The sequence below is a fragment of the Daktulosphaira vitifoliae genome, unplaced genomic scaffold (assembly GCF_025091365.1).
Source record: "Daktulosphaira vitifoliae isolate Bord-2020 unplaced genomic scaffold, ASM2509136v1 Scaffold_4, whole genome shotgun sequence".
NCBI classification, from domain to species: Eukaryota; Metazoa; Arthropoda; class Insecta; order Hemiptera; family Phylloxeridae; genus Daktulosphaira; species Daktulosphaira vitifoliae.
Genome location: NW_026099575.1, coordinates 28,708,653 through 28,721,543, shown reverse-complemented (window position 1 = coordinate 28,721,543; position 12,891 = coordinate 28,708,653). Strand labels below are relative to the sequence as shown.

The 12,891-nt window shown below is 26.8% G+C and overlaps 2 protein-coding genes across 3 annotated transcripts in view; one reads left to right on the top strand and one right to left on the bottom strand.

Moving 5' to 3' along the window:
• Positions 1–3,966: 3,966 nt before the first annotated feature.
• Positions 3,967–7,303, bottom strand: LOC126906198 (heparan-sulfate 6-O-sulfotransferase 1). Of its 2 annotated transcripts, XM_050686566.1 has the most exons (7): positions 7,155–7,301; positions 6,863–7,096; positions 6,424–6,778; positions 6,130–6,345; positions 5,925–6,072; positions 4,743–4,924; positions 3,967–4,664 (listed from the first exon to the last, which is right to left on the bottom strand). In XM_050686566.1, the coding sequence occupies exons 2-7, from the start codon at positions 7,050–7,052 to the stop codon at positions 4,523–4,525; spliced, it is 1,233 nt and encodes a 410-aa protein (XP_050542523.1). In that variant the 5' UTR covers positions 7,053–7,096; positions 7,155–7,301; the 3' UTR covers positions 3,967–4,522. The 2 variants fall into 2 exon arrangements, with proteins under 2 accessions (XP_050542523.1, XP_050542522.1); XM_050686565.1 differs by having other exon boundaries at positions 6,863–7,303.
• Positions 7,304–7,555: 252 nt separating this feature from the next.
• The window catches only part of LOC126906190 (uncharacterized), an 8,904-nt gene continuing 3,568 nt past the window's right edge, over positions 7,556–12,891 (top strand). Inside the window, exons 1-7 of the mRNA XM_050686545.1 lie at positions 7,556–7,762; positions 8,119–8,246; positions 8,571–8,756; positions 8,816–10,130; positions 10,187–10,398; positions 11,382–11,567; positions 12,183–12,309. Of these exons, the coding sequence (XP_050542502.1) occupies positions 7,720–7,762; positions 8,119–8,246; positions 8,571–8,756; positions 8,816–10,130; positions 10,187–10,398; positions 11,382–11,567; positions 12,183–12,309 (2,197 nt within the window). The 5' untranslated portion in view covers positions 7,556–7,719. The remainder of the gene's footprint in view (positions 7,763–8,118; positions 8,247–8,570; positions 8,757–8,815; positions 10,131–10,186; positions 10,399–11,381; positions 11,568–12,182; positions 12,310–12,891) is intronic.

Below are 12,891 nucleotides of genomic sequence, written 5' to 3'. Positions count from 1 at the left end.
ATATTAAATTGTACAAACATAGAAGAAAATATATGATAAATGAAAAATGATTGACTGTAATCACATGACGTTATCAAAGATAATGCTGAAAGAAAATGGCAATTATCTTGGAATTCTAGAGCTGTTAGCTGAGTATGATAATTTTCTTAAACAGCATATTGAAAATCATGCAAATAGAGGAAGTGGGCACACTAACTATTTATCTTCTACTATTTGCGAAGAATTAATAGAAATAATAGGAAATAATGTTTTGAGTGAAATAATTTCTCGTATAAAACTATCTAAATATTTTTCAATTTCATTAGATTCGACACCTGATGAAGGTCATATAGATCAATTAACGTTAGTTTTTAGATACCTTGAAAGAGATACACCAGTGGAAAGATTTTTAGTATTTATGCCAAACCAAGGCCATAAAGCTCAAGATATGTATGATGGTTTAATAAACTTTTTAAATAAATATGACTTAAACATAAAAAATTGTAAAGGCTAATTCTACGACAATGCTTCTGAAATGAGTGGAAAGTATAATGGTCTCCAATCAAAAGTTCTGGAAAATAATAAACTAGCTTCCTGGATTCCATGTGCTACTCATTCATTAAATTTGGTAGGAAAAGCAGCAGCCGAGTGTTGTACTGCTGCTGTTGAATTTTTTTATTTTTTAGAGCAGTTATATGTATTTTTTACAGCATCAAAAAAACGTTATGAACTACTAGTTAAAGCTCTAAGTTTAGAAAATACCAAAACTCGTATCCTTGTACCACAACGAGTTCATACTACACGTTGGTCATGTAGATCTGATGCAACAAAAGCTCTTATGCTAGGCTATAAACAATTTAAAAGTACTCTAATTCAAATAGCTGATGACTTTGAACAAACAACAAAAACGCGTTGCGATGCAAATTGTTTATACAACAAATTGTGTACACTTGAAACTGGAATTTACACGGTTTTTTGGAAAAATATCCTTGAAAGAGTAGATAGCACTAATAAATTACTACAAGATCCGACTTTAGACCTTAACACTGCAGTTTCTGCTATTAAGTCTTTAAAGAATTTTGTTCAAGCTAAACGTGATACTTTTGATCAATATGAAAAACAAGGAGCAGACATTTCGGAAACAACAGATTATTTGAAACATCGTAAACGGCAAAGAAATATCCGTCTAAATCCAATAGATTCTCATGAAACACCCGAAGTAGATTTAACTTCTTCTCAAAAATTCAAAATTTTTTACCTGTTATTGATACTTTTATTTCTAACTTGGATAAACGAGTGTCTGCTTATGAATTGGTATACCAACGATTTGGCTTTCTTCGAAAAATAGAACAACTAAGTAATCAAGAAATTGAAGATGAAGCAAATAAACTTGTTAAAATTTACCAAGATGACATCGATGAACACTTTGGAAACGAACTTATTCAATTTAAAGAATTTTATAAACATTTTAAAGATGAAAACAGTGAATTTTACAATATTAGTCAAGAACATTTAATGTATAAAATATTAATTAATAAAGAAGTAAAAGATTGTTTTCCTAATGTCGAAATAGTTCTTCGTATTTATCTTGTTTTAATGATTACAAACAGCAGTAGTGAAAGATCATTCTCTAATTTGAAACATATAAAAAATAGATTGCGTACTTCTATGGACAGAGACAGGCTCAATCAACTAGCCATAATGAGTTCGGAGTCTGATATTTTAAGAAAACTTGATTTTCAAAACATTATTGATAATTTTGTACAAATGAAATAAAGAAAAGTTCCAGACATTTAATTTTAATTATTTGACATTATTATTTTTATAATTTTTTTTTTAATTTCTTACACTTAATATTAAAATAAAATAACTTATACTAATTTGATTGTTTTTATAGGTATTTATTATTAAATAAATAGTTAATACTTAATTGGTACTACTACTAAATATGATAATAATTGTTATTTAATAAGTAAAAAAATATATTTCCTTGTTTATGTATAAGGGGCCCCCACAATATATGCCGCCCAGGGGCCACCACATACCTAAGTCCACCCCTGTTAACCACAACTATAATAGTTGAAGTTGTAAGTGATTGATATGTAAAACGTACCGTAGCCCGTGTCTAGATTAAGGAACAGGGATAAAATACACACGAGTACTTAAGCTACTCGCACAATGAAATAAATATTAAAGTTAAAATTAATAAGGAAATTTAATTAAATTGTAAAAAAAAAGAATTATGTTAAACATGGACAAAAATACGAGTAAATCAAAAATTATGTCTACAAAGAAAGGCAATAAAAATAAAATCATATAATATAACAAACATCCTAGACGGTATTGGAATACAGCCGTTAATGTTATACGGAAATTAATTAAAAACACTAGGAGCGGTCTGGACACTCGCTCCTTAGCGTTGGCTAGACGAAAAGGAAACACGTGCTCTCCACACATAAATGAAATTATAATAATATTAATATTAATTAGTATAGGGAAAATGCTGATGTGACAATTCTACTCGGCTGTAGCACAGAGCTTTTGATGTCGAACTAACAAGAGGCAGTTGTGTTTGAATGGCCATTATTGACATAGTTATCAATGCTATCACTTTTGTCTTATTTTTATTATTAAAAACCTGTTTTATTCAACAACTCGTCCTATCGCAAATTGTCATCATAGCTAACCATCTCCGTCTCACTTGGATATACCTACTAACCAACTGTACTAAGATTCAGGTCAGACGTATTGTACATTTCATATGGCTTATTTTACTGAACATCTAAAATATAACTTTTCTTTTCGTTGACATAAAACAATAGTTTAACTTTATTACATAATCTCTCTCTAGTAACTAAGGTACACGATTGCCTGTATCTCCTTCAGGTAATTAAAACTCATTTAAAGAGATAGGGACTTTATTTGGCAGACGTCTGGTAGCTTCCAATTCTTGGTTTTGACCAAAATCCTCAAATATTAAACAAACTTTTAACATATTCATCATAACTATTCATATAACATAATATCTAAAAACCTTACACAGGGGGGTCGCGGCACAGTGGTGATGTGGCATAGTTGGGTCAAGCATAATGATATCATACAGTGATTAAAATCGCTATAAAAAAAAACGCTTCGATGCAAATCTTTAGATAGTGATTAATTTTAAAAAATTAGTGGATTATTCCAAAAGCTACATGATTTGTTATATCCTTTTTTATATCCTGATTAAAATAAAGTATGTCGAATGAAAGGGGGATATAAATTTTATTTCTCATAAAAAAATTGTATTGATCCATACACTTTTCAATAAGTTGTAGCATTCAGTAGCCATTTTCATTGTGAAGACAAAATAAAGTCCGAAATTTTTTTTTTTATAATTAAGTAAATTACAAAAGCTTTAATTTATGGTATATATAAGTGTCAGTATTTCCGAAACACTTTAAAAAGTTAATTTTTTGTAAAAAAGTTGTCATTTTGAATCCCCCCCCGTGGGCAGATAATGGGTCAAATTTATAAAAAAAAATATATAAAATGGTAGGTAAAGACATTATAAATCTATAAATAAAAAATTATATTGATTAGTTCATTTTTGAAAAAGTTATGGCAGTTTTAAGTAAAGAAAAAATTTTGAAAATTAGCGATTTTTAAATTTGTAATTTTTTTGGTGGTTTCCCCCATTTACGGGGAACGAGAGAATTTTTTCAATTTTTGAGGGTAATGTCTTCGACTAGATACGATTTGGGATCTTATAACGTATCGTTGAAAGAAATTGGTTTGATGAAAGCTGAGAAAAAGTGGTAAGACAAAAAAAAAAAAAAAAACACATCATAGTAAAATTAATACCTTCTTAACTTCGCATCGAAGCTAATATTTACACAATATTTATAAAAGAAATTATAACATTATACTTGACAAATATAAACTAATAAATATACTAAGAATGATTTACTTTTTATTCCTCTTTGATTAACAGAACAAAAATTAAAGTATAGTAAAAAAAATTTATTGGAATTATTTTATAGTATTACATTAACTGTTCAATGACTTATAATTAAGCTTTACTATAAATATATAATCCAGTCTTATATTTAAAATAATGTAAAATTTTTTAACTAATAATGTGTTATGGTAACTTATTTTAATACATAATCACCTCAAAATTATATTTTCTATATAATATTAGCCTAAATGATATGTCATATATATATTTAATATAAAACTAATTATTATTTCAATACTTGATGAGTCAAGCTATTAAATAAAAAAAAAAAGGAATGATGCCATCAAAATTAATTTAAAAGCAGTAATATGTTATTTAAAAATAAACATATCTATATATACATGTATTTATTTAAACTAATGTTGTATAATAAAAAACTTATATATTAAACAGTAAAATAGTTTAGAATTTTTTTAACATACAAATGAATAGATAAAATATAATACTTAAAATGGGTATAATAAAAAATAATACTTAAGTTTTAAGTTTTCATGCAAAACATTTTATTAAGGTTTGAAAAAGTTTTATTAACAACCATTTTAGCTAAGAATAGTTGACCTCATTATCTGTAGCTTCAGTTTCAACTTCTTTTTCCCAGTCAAATGCAGTATTACTAGGTAACATACCTAAATGTGTCCAACGATCTTTAAAATTAGGACTTATTGATCTTAACTTTTCAAATCTCCTTATTATACATATAAAAAAATTAAAGATTTTAAATTTGTTTTCCATAATTAAAAATTATAATTTGATTATTATTTACCGAAATAAATGATGTCTGGCAAATTCATAAAGTTCTATATCTAAAGCATTTACTTTTTTTACTTTTTCCAGCTCTTCTTTGTTTAACAAAGATTTATACACTGCTGAAAGAGTTGAGTTGTGTTGTGTAAATGTTATGGCAAACCTCAAATTGAATGTTTCTTCGAAGATGTATTGATTTAACTTAAATATAAACAAGCACATCAAGTATAAATTAATGTAGATAATAAATAAACTAAAAAATTGTACACACAATAAATAATATATTTTAAAACAAGATTTACAAATGATACAATTTTACACCCAAACATTTTTTTTTACTCTATATGCATTATTGTAATAATCTTTAAGTTATTTTTAGGTCATTCCTTTAGTTAACTCTAGATAATATTAAAATTTCAATTAAGTTGTGTTTTAATGTTACATTAATTTTACTTATATATTTTTATCTTGGAATTTAATTTTATTAATTTAGTGAAATCAGTGGTGTATTTAGCAAAAACAAAAGAGTAATTATTTGGCATTTCTATTGGCAATGTTGTGAAAATATAAAAATGTTTTTTGTTTGCAATCTAGTCAAAATGAGTAAAAAATGGTCACAAAAGTTTTTATAGTAGCTTTTTAGTTTAACAATTTTTTTGTAGCCTCCTAATAATTATGAAGTTTACTAATACAAGTGGATTAATTTAAATAAATAACATATGTATATGGGAAAAACATTAGTGTTACATCATAAAAAATTACAGTGAGTAATTTTCAACTAGTTTAGTTACTTATATGTTCAGTGATTTAAATTTTAATTTGATTATCAAAAAGAAAAGTATTTACCTATGAAGAAAAGTATTTACCATATATTTTATGAGTAAAATATATTTACTATATTATTCAAGACATATGGGTACTAATTGTTTTTGGTTAAAAAAATATCCTATTTTTATTCTAATAATATAATAAAACCATTGAAACAAATTTGAATTCAGTACCATGTAAATTAATGATTGGTCAGACCTATTTTTAAGAAATTTTGATCTCTCTTAACCTATAAGTTATAAGTTTTATTTTTGAAAATGTTCATTTTATTAAATTAATTTAGAAGGTTAAAGGAACAAACTACAAAAGAGTCTAACCTATTCTAAATTGATGTGATGCTGATATAGAAATAATAGATATAAATAAAAAAAACCTTTTGATATTCTGTAAGTCCAAAAAATGCAATTGATAGTAAATTTTTTTTTGCACTAGCTAACATAATTTGGTTTCTTTTTTCATGATTCATTAAAGTATTGTTGTAACAACCAACTAAATTTAAATCAGCTAACATCCGTGTTTGCCTAAAAGCATAATAGTTATTTCATATTTCACTATACTGTTTAAAATTAAAATGTTACCTATTAGCAGCTAAATTATGTGAACAATCAGCAAATGAATTTAAAGTTACATCAGTCCAAAATGTTCCATTATAACATTTAGGTAGTTCTTCTAGAGATGCTGGACGTCCTCCACACCAATGTTTAGACATTCGCCATGTAGCTCCTCTCTGTACATGTTTGTATTCAGATAAATAACGACTAATAGGATCTCTTAACAAAGTCAAATAGAAGTATCTGAAATTACAATAATAACATTTATTATTAATACATTGATAAATAAAAAATTTTACTTTAAACTGTATAATAGTTTACCTTCTATTTTTTGATTTGCCTTCACTTTTATCTAATTCTGAGTTAACACATCCTGTTAATTCTGTAAAGTCCGCATGAAGACCACACTTCCAACCAGTTGAGTATCGGCTAAATAACCAGTTTTCATTGCGACTAGGTCTAAAACAGTAACATAATTTTCTTTTTCTTTGACAAGTACAAGGTCGCTGAAGGTCCAAATCTTGAACTAAATGGCGTCCAAATGATGTTCCTCCAGTTTTCTGAATATGTAGAAACACCAAAACGTCATGAGCATTCATATCAAATCGTAGTTGATTTTCATTTTGCATATCATCATAACTTATAGATGTACCAGTATTTTTTAATATATTTTTATCTATAATAAAATAGAATATATTTAATGAGTGATTAAGAATCAGCAAACAAATATTGCTTTTATAGCATAAAGTAAAACACAAACCAGAATTGTTGGTTGATAGTAAATTCAAAACAGTCCATTCCGAGTAAAATGTTGGTTTTGGATTGTAAGATTGTGAGCAACGACTATTGGAACAAAAATAACCAAAGTAAATTATACCAAATAAAGCTAGACAAATACATAGTATTGATAGTTTTCTCAGAATAACATGTTGATCAATTCGCCTTCGCATTTGATAGTTTTTCAATAGTTCATCAATATCAGACTCTATTAAAACTATTTGGGACATATTTTTATTAGATAATTTTATATAAATATAAGAAGTTCATATTACATTGATTTTTTATTTTAAGTACATGGTAATATGATTAATATAATAAGTACTTAAAAGTTATTATCGTTGCAATTCAAATATAAATATAACGTAACATTATAACAACATTTTAATGAAACTATATCGTTAAAAATTGTGTAAAATTACATTTTTGAAATTAATTTTGAAAAAGAATATATAATTAGAATCTGTTATCATAAATGATAACAGAAACATTCAACAGTGTAGCAATATCAAATGTTTAATAAAAGATTTTATTTTACAGTTTTTTTCAGCGCAATTCCTAGAGTATTTTAAATTTAAGATCTGCTACTTTTATCATTTTTATTAGTTCTTACTGTAAGGTAGTTTGATATTCAAGTGTCCACAGTGTGCATTTAATAAAATTTTTTTAAATTAAAACTTTGTTTAATATTTAAATGAGTATCTATTTATTACTTATACTTCAAAGTAAAAATAAGTATTTTATAACAATATTCATAATACATTTTATTTGAAAAACATATTTGTTTTAAAAAGTGTTGTACTGTTTTTGAATATACTCAATTACTTTTATATTTGTATAATGCAAAAAATATGGATTATAAATTTAATTTTAGGATTCATTGGTAAGAATCTTATCCACTTATGTCAATATTAATATGTATTTTATTTTAATTAAAATAATAAGTTTTATTAATAATCAATTTTTCCAAACTTTTAAAACTATTCAAAGTGAATATATAAATAAAATAAAATTATATGTAATTTAAAGTAATGATGAGAGTATCTATGACCCAGTGTGGTGAAAACAGTTCAATTATGTGACTATGGTCATGTAACTAATTGCTATAATCAGTGCGAGATCATTTTCAATAAATATTATTTATAACCATAGTTTTGTTTGCCTAATGGGTTTAAATACATTAAGTAAATAATAATACTAACTAACTGAATTTTATTTTTAAAATTAAACATGAAACAGGTACTATCAGTACTTCTTCACAAGACGAATACCGTCAATATACATTTTATCAAAAGCAGCCGGTGAATCCTCGCCCACTTGATTTAATGGCCGATTTGACAAATGACCTGGGAATAAGAGTGATGCGGGTATGTATTAATCACAAATAAACTGTGTACTTTTATATAATTTTATGTATAGAGTTATAAATACAAGTACAATTCTTGTTAAAAATAATTAAAACTAGCAAGATAAGAATATAAATAAAATTATCTTTAAAATTCAATTAAAAATACCTTACCAATACTAAAAAGTGTTATAGTATGTTATTATTATAACGTCCGTTTTTTTTTTTTTAGTAAAGTAAGCACCCAATTAATAGTTGGCTTATACCACAATCCATCTTGGATACTTGTCTGGCTATAAATACATTCTTTTAGAATATATCTTTAACGATGTATGTATTATTAAAGGCTATGGCGACTGGAGATGCATCTGGTAACATCGCGTTTTCTCCTTTTGGTTTGATGGCTGTTTCAGTACTCTTATATGAAGGTTCTAGTGGATATTCTGCGTTACAAATTAAACAGTCTTTAAATTTACCATGGGAAATTTTAGCAGTAAGAATTGGAATGCGAGATCTTAATCGATATCTTAAAGTATGAACATTTTTTTTTATCAAAATTCTGTATTTTTAAAAGTTTTTACATTTTTATAGACCTATTTTAAAAGTGATGGATTTTTGAATGGTTTAACTATGAGTAGAGAAGAAGTATGTTTAAGTTCTCAGTTTAAGCGTATACTTCAATTATATAGTTTCGACGAACCAAATAGTTTTCTCATCGATTCTTGTCGCGAGAAGACTACAACTCATCAGTCTGTTTCTATTACTACACAAGGAATAGCGGTAACAGAAATCGTACCCACTAGCCAAACAATTCAAGTTGCAAATGTAACAAAAGGAGCAGCTAGTGATATATCTTCGATTGTAACTGAATTACCAGTATCGGCAGAAGTAACTTATGTTGGTGACGCTGGTCTTACTATTTCTATAGCAAATATGAATACAAATTCGTCAATAAAATTGCAAACAGATGCTATAACAATTGAAGATAGGACCCAAACCCAAACCACTCAATCAGAACCAACTACAAATTCACCCACTACTTTGTATTTGTCAAATGAGGATGAACTAAAATCATCAAATGAGTTCAATATAATTAACAAAGAACTTTATAAACCTTTAGCAACAGATTTTGAAAACATATTTGAAAGCACGTTTTCGAATGATCCTATGTTTTCTGAGACAACAGTGACACAAACGAGTCTAGATATCAGTAGTAGAGCATTAGGTTTTGAGGTGGTTGATAAGTCAACTGACACAACCGAAAGCTCTGAAATAATTACAAAACCAATTGAATTATCTAGCTATTTGACAGATATATTATATTCAGTGATAGATAAATCAAATGAAATATTTTCAAATAATAGCATAACATCGCCTGCGACTGTTGAGAGTTTAGCTAAAACTGATTTGAAAAGTGAAGTAGATGAAACAAATCAAGACAAAATATCTATTAACAATGAAACATTACCTGATGGAATACAAAATGAAACACTTATTGTCGAATTTCCAAAAACTATTATAGAAAATACAGATTTGTTAAAAACTACTAGTTTTAACGAAAATGAAGCAATAACAACGGAAAATTCAATATCTATGACAGATATACCAGTTGTTAAAAATGGAAGTACTTTGGTCGATAACGAAATATTATTAGCTGAATCTAATAAAAACTATCACTTTGCCTTACTTGAAAGAAACGGTGCAAAATCAATTGAGGATAATCATAATTTACCTTCATTTGATGTTGAATTTGTGGTAAAAAGAGATGATATTCGACTTGAATGTAAAAAATTGAAAAAAAAAGTAATAAAACCAGATAGAATACTTATGCAATACCCGAAAAATCCAGCGATTACGATTGCACTTAATGAACCGATAATACGTAGTAAAAGATACTTGAATCAATGTAAGTACAATTGTATACAGCAATAAATATACTTTAAATAACATTTTTTTTCATAGATCAAGGAAATAAGAATCAGTGGTTTACTGGATATAAGTCATTTAATCCAATGCCCAATTGGGGTGACAGAGCTTATAGTACTAATCCATTCGAAATTACAAATTTGTTCAATGCAGAAGACCAACGTTTGCAATTCTTTACCTACACAGCCGTCTTGCCCTTCGGTTTTATTTATGATCTTAAATCTCAAGTTATCGAAATTCCATTAGATGTAAGTTTAAAAATATATTTTATAGAAATTATATTTTAAGTGTACAAATTACGTAGAGTAAAAAAATGTTTACTAATCGAGAAGAAAATAAATATACCAAAATTGATGCCCTTTAGATACTAATTACTAAACTGCGCTTTTAAAATCGTACGTCCTTAAAATTTAGATTTTCGTCTAAGCATTTAAAACGTAATATAAAAAATATAATCAGGTTTAATTATTTCAAAAAAGCATTTAATTGATTTTAAATTAGGATTTTATATTATATACATTTCTATTTATTATTATTATTTTTACAAATTATCACTGGAAGGAATCATAAATGCTTTCTTCTTTGACATTACAATAATTTAATTTAGCACTATAACTATACTTATAAGCTGCATGAGTTTTATTTATCACAATTTAAGGTTTTAAAACTCAAGAACTTATTATTGTAAAATTTTAATAACAGCAATTGGAAACTTATATAATTTAATTTTAAAACGGTGATGAAATGATTGTAATTTTGAGTACCTATGCATAAGTTCATCATGTTAAGTTGTTTCGTAATTTTTAGGCTATTTCATTTCCACCAGAATGCACGTTTGAACTATTATTAGTATTTAGTATTGTTAGCATAATAGAATGTACATAGGAAATTTACTTTTACGTTCATAATATTAAAAATGTATACAAAAGCTAAATTAAAAAAAATATATATATATATAATGTTCCTATACTTAAACTGCGTCTTTCGTATCCATTTTTAATGTCCGGCGTAAATGAGCCTCTTTAAAAATGTCTCTGCTCGCATGATTTTTCTTCATAAGTTTATAAAAGTTTTGTACAGTAATACGCTTTTGAAATAAATATTAATTACTAGGTTTAGTATCATTGTGTTAGCGCTAATTAAACATGTAATTACAACATTTTACCTATATAAAAAAATATCAATACCATTTAATTTCATGAAATGTATAAGCACGATTTTATTTGTATAGGATTCCAGGTACACGTTGATGATTTTAATGCCAAACCATCCGGAGGGATTGACCGAATTACTTTTGCTGTTACCAACGTTGTCATTGCGTAATATACACAACTCATTAAAACCTACGGCAGTCCATGCAACGATACCTGCATTTAAATACATATCCAAAGTTGATTTAACATCAGCTTTGCAACAGGTGATTGACCGCCCATAATACAATATCATTATAGTGTATAAAGGATGTTTGAAAATACAGTGCAAGTGTAGTCCATAACTTTTTTTCATACGTTACTGTTTTGTACGCAATAATAGATAATGATGATTGCGAGCTATTCATTAAATTGATAAACCGACCGTACAATTTCTATTGACTCTACAGTTTCTTAAGAAGAAAACGTCGACCAAAGACTTAAGGTTCAAGGGCGCACATACTCTACAGATTCAAGTCAAAGACCCGCCCGTTTAAGTTATATTTTATTTTATTGCTATTATTAATATCATTTAAGACTTAAATGAATTTATTTATAATGTACTTAAATTTTAAGTGTATTATAAATAAATGTATTGATAGAAAATAAAAAGGGTACTCTGTTAAAAATTAATAAAAAATTAGCATTCACATCACATGAGAACATTACACATAACCATGAGAAGTTACATTTCACAATTTAATTTTTATGTTCTACAATTGAAGAACTATATTTTTACATGTAAGAGTGAAAAACTAATGATTAAAAATCAATCATATTTTATCTATTAGTATAATTTTGCTACTATATTCTGATAATTAATAATTCATATTCATTATTAGGTTGGTATTCGAGACGTTTTTTATAGGTATAGAGCAGACCTTTCATTTATGTCATCAGATGCACGGTTATTTGTCAACTCGGTCCAACAAGTGGTATCGGTTACGGCGAAAAAGTACAAAACTTCGGGTAAGCAAACGAAAATTTTATCAATGATTGAATTATCTCAAATAATCGAACACATATTTATGATTACTTACAACTCCCTACATTTAGAGACTTTTATACATTTCTTACTGTCCATTTAATAACCTAAATACATTGATGTGATGGCGACCATGAATAATATGCATTACATGCTAGATAGGTGGCCATGCAAGTACGGCGACCATATAATTACCGGAAAAACACTTCACGGATATTTGACCTGTCCTTCATTATTTAAAAAATACATAGAAATTTGACAATTCATTTAACCTTAGGATTTTCTCTCCTAAGCCTTAACATTTATTCAGTTGTTTGAAAAAATAATGTTATTTCATCGATGAACCTTTAAATATTATCTTGATCAGTTTATCTGCTTCCAAAAATTTTCTTTATCAAATTATTTGTATAGATACAAATAATGTTATTTTCATGATCACTTAGTGCGTGCTAAAAACATTTTCTGTTTGCGGTTGGTCAGTAAACCGAAACCAAGTAAACATAATATCTGTTTAAGACAAAAATAAAAATTTACACCATACAGTTTGAAATAATATATATATATAT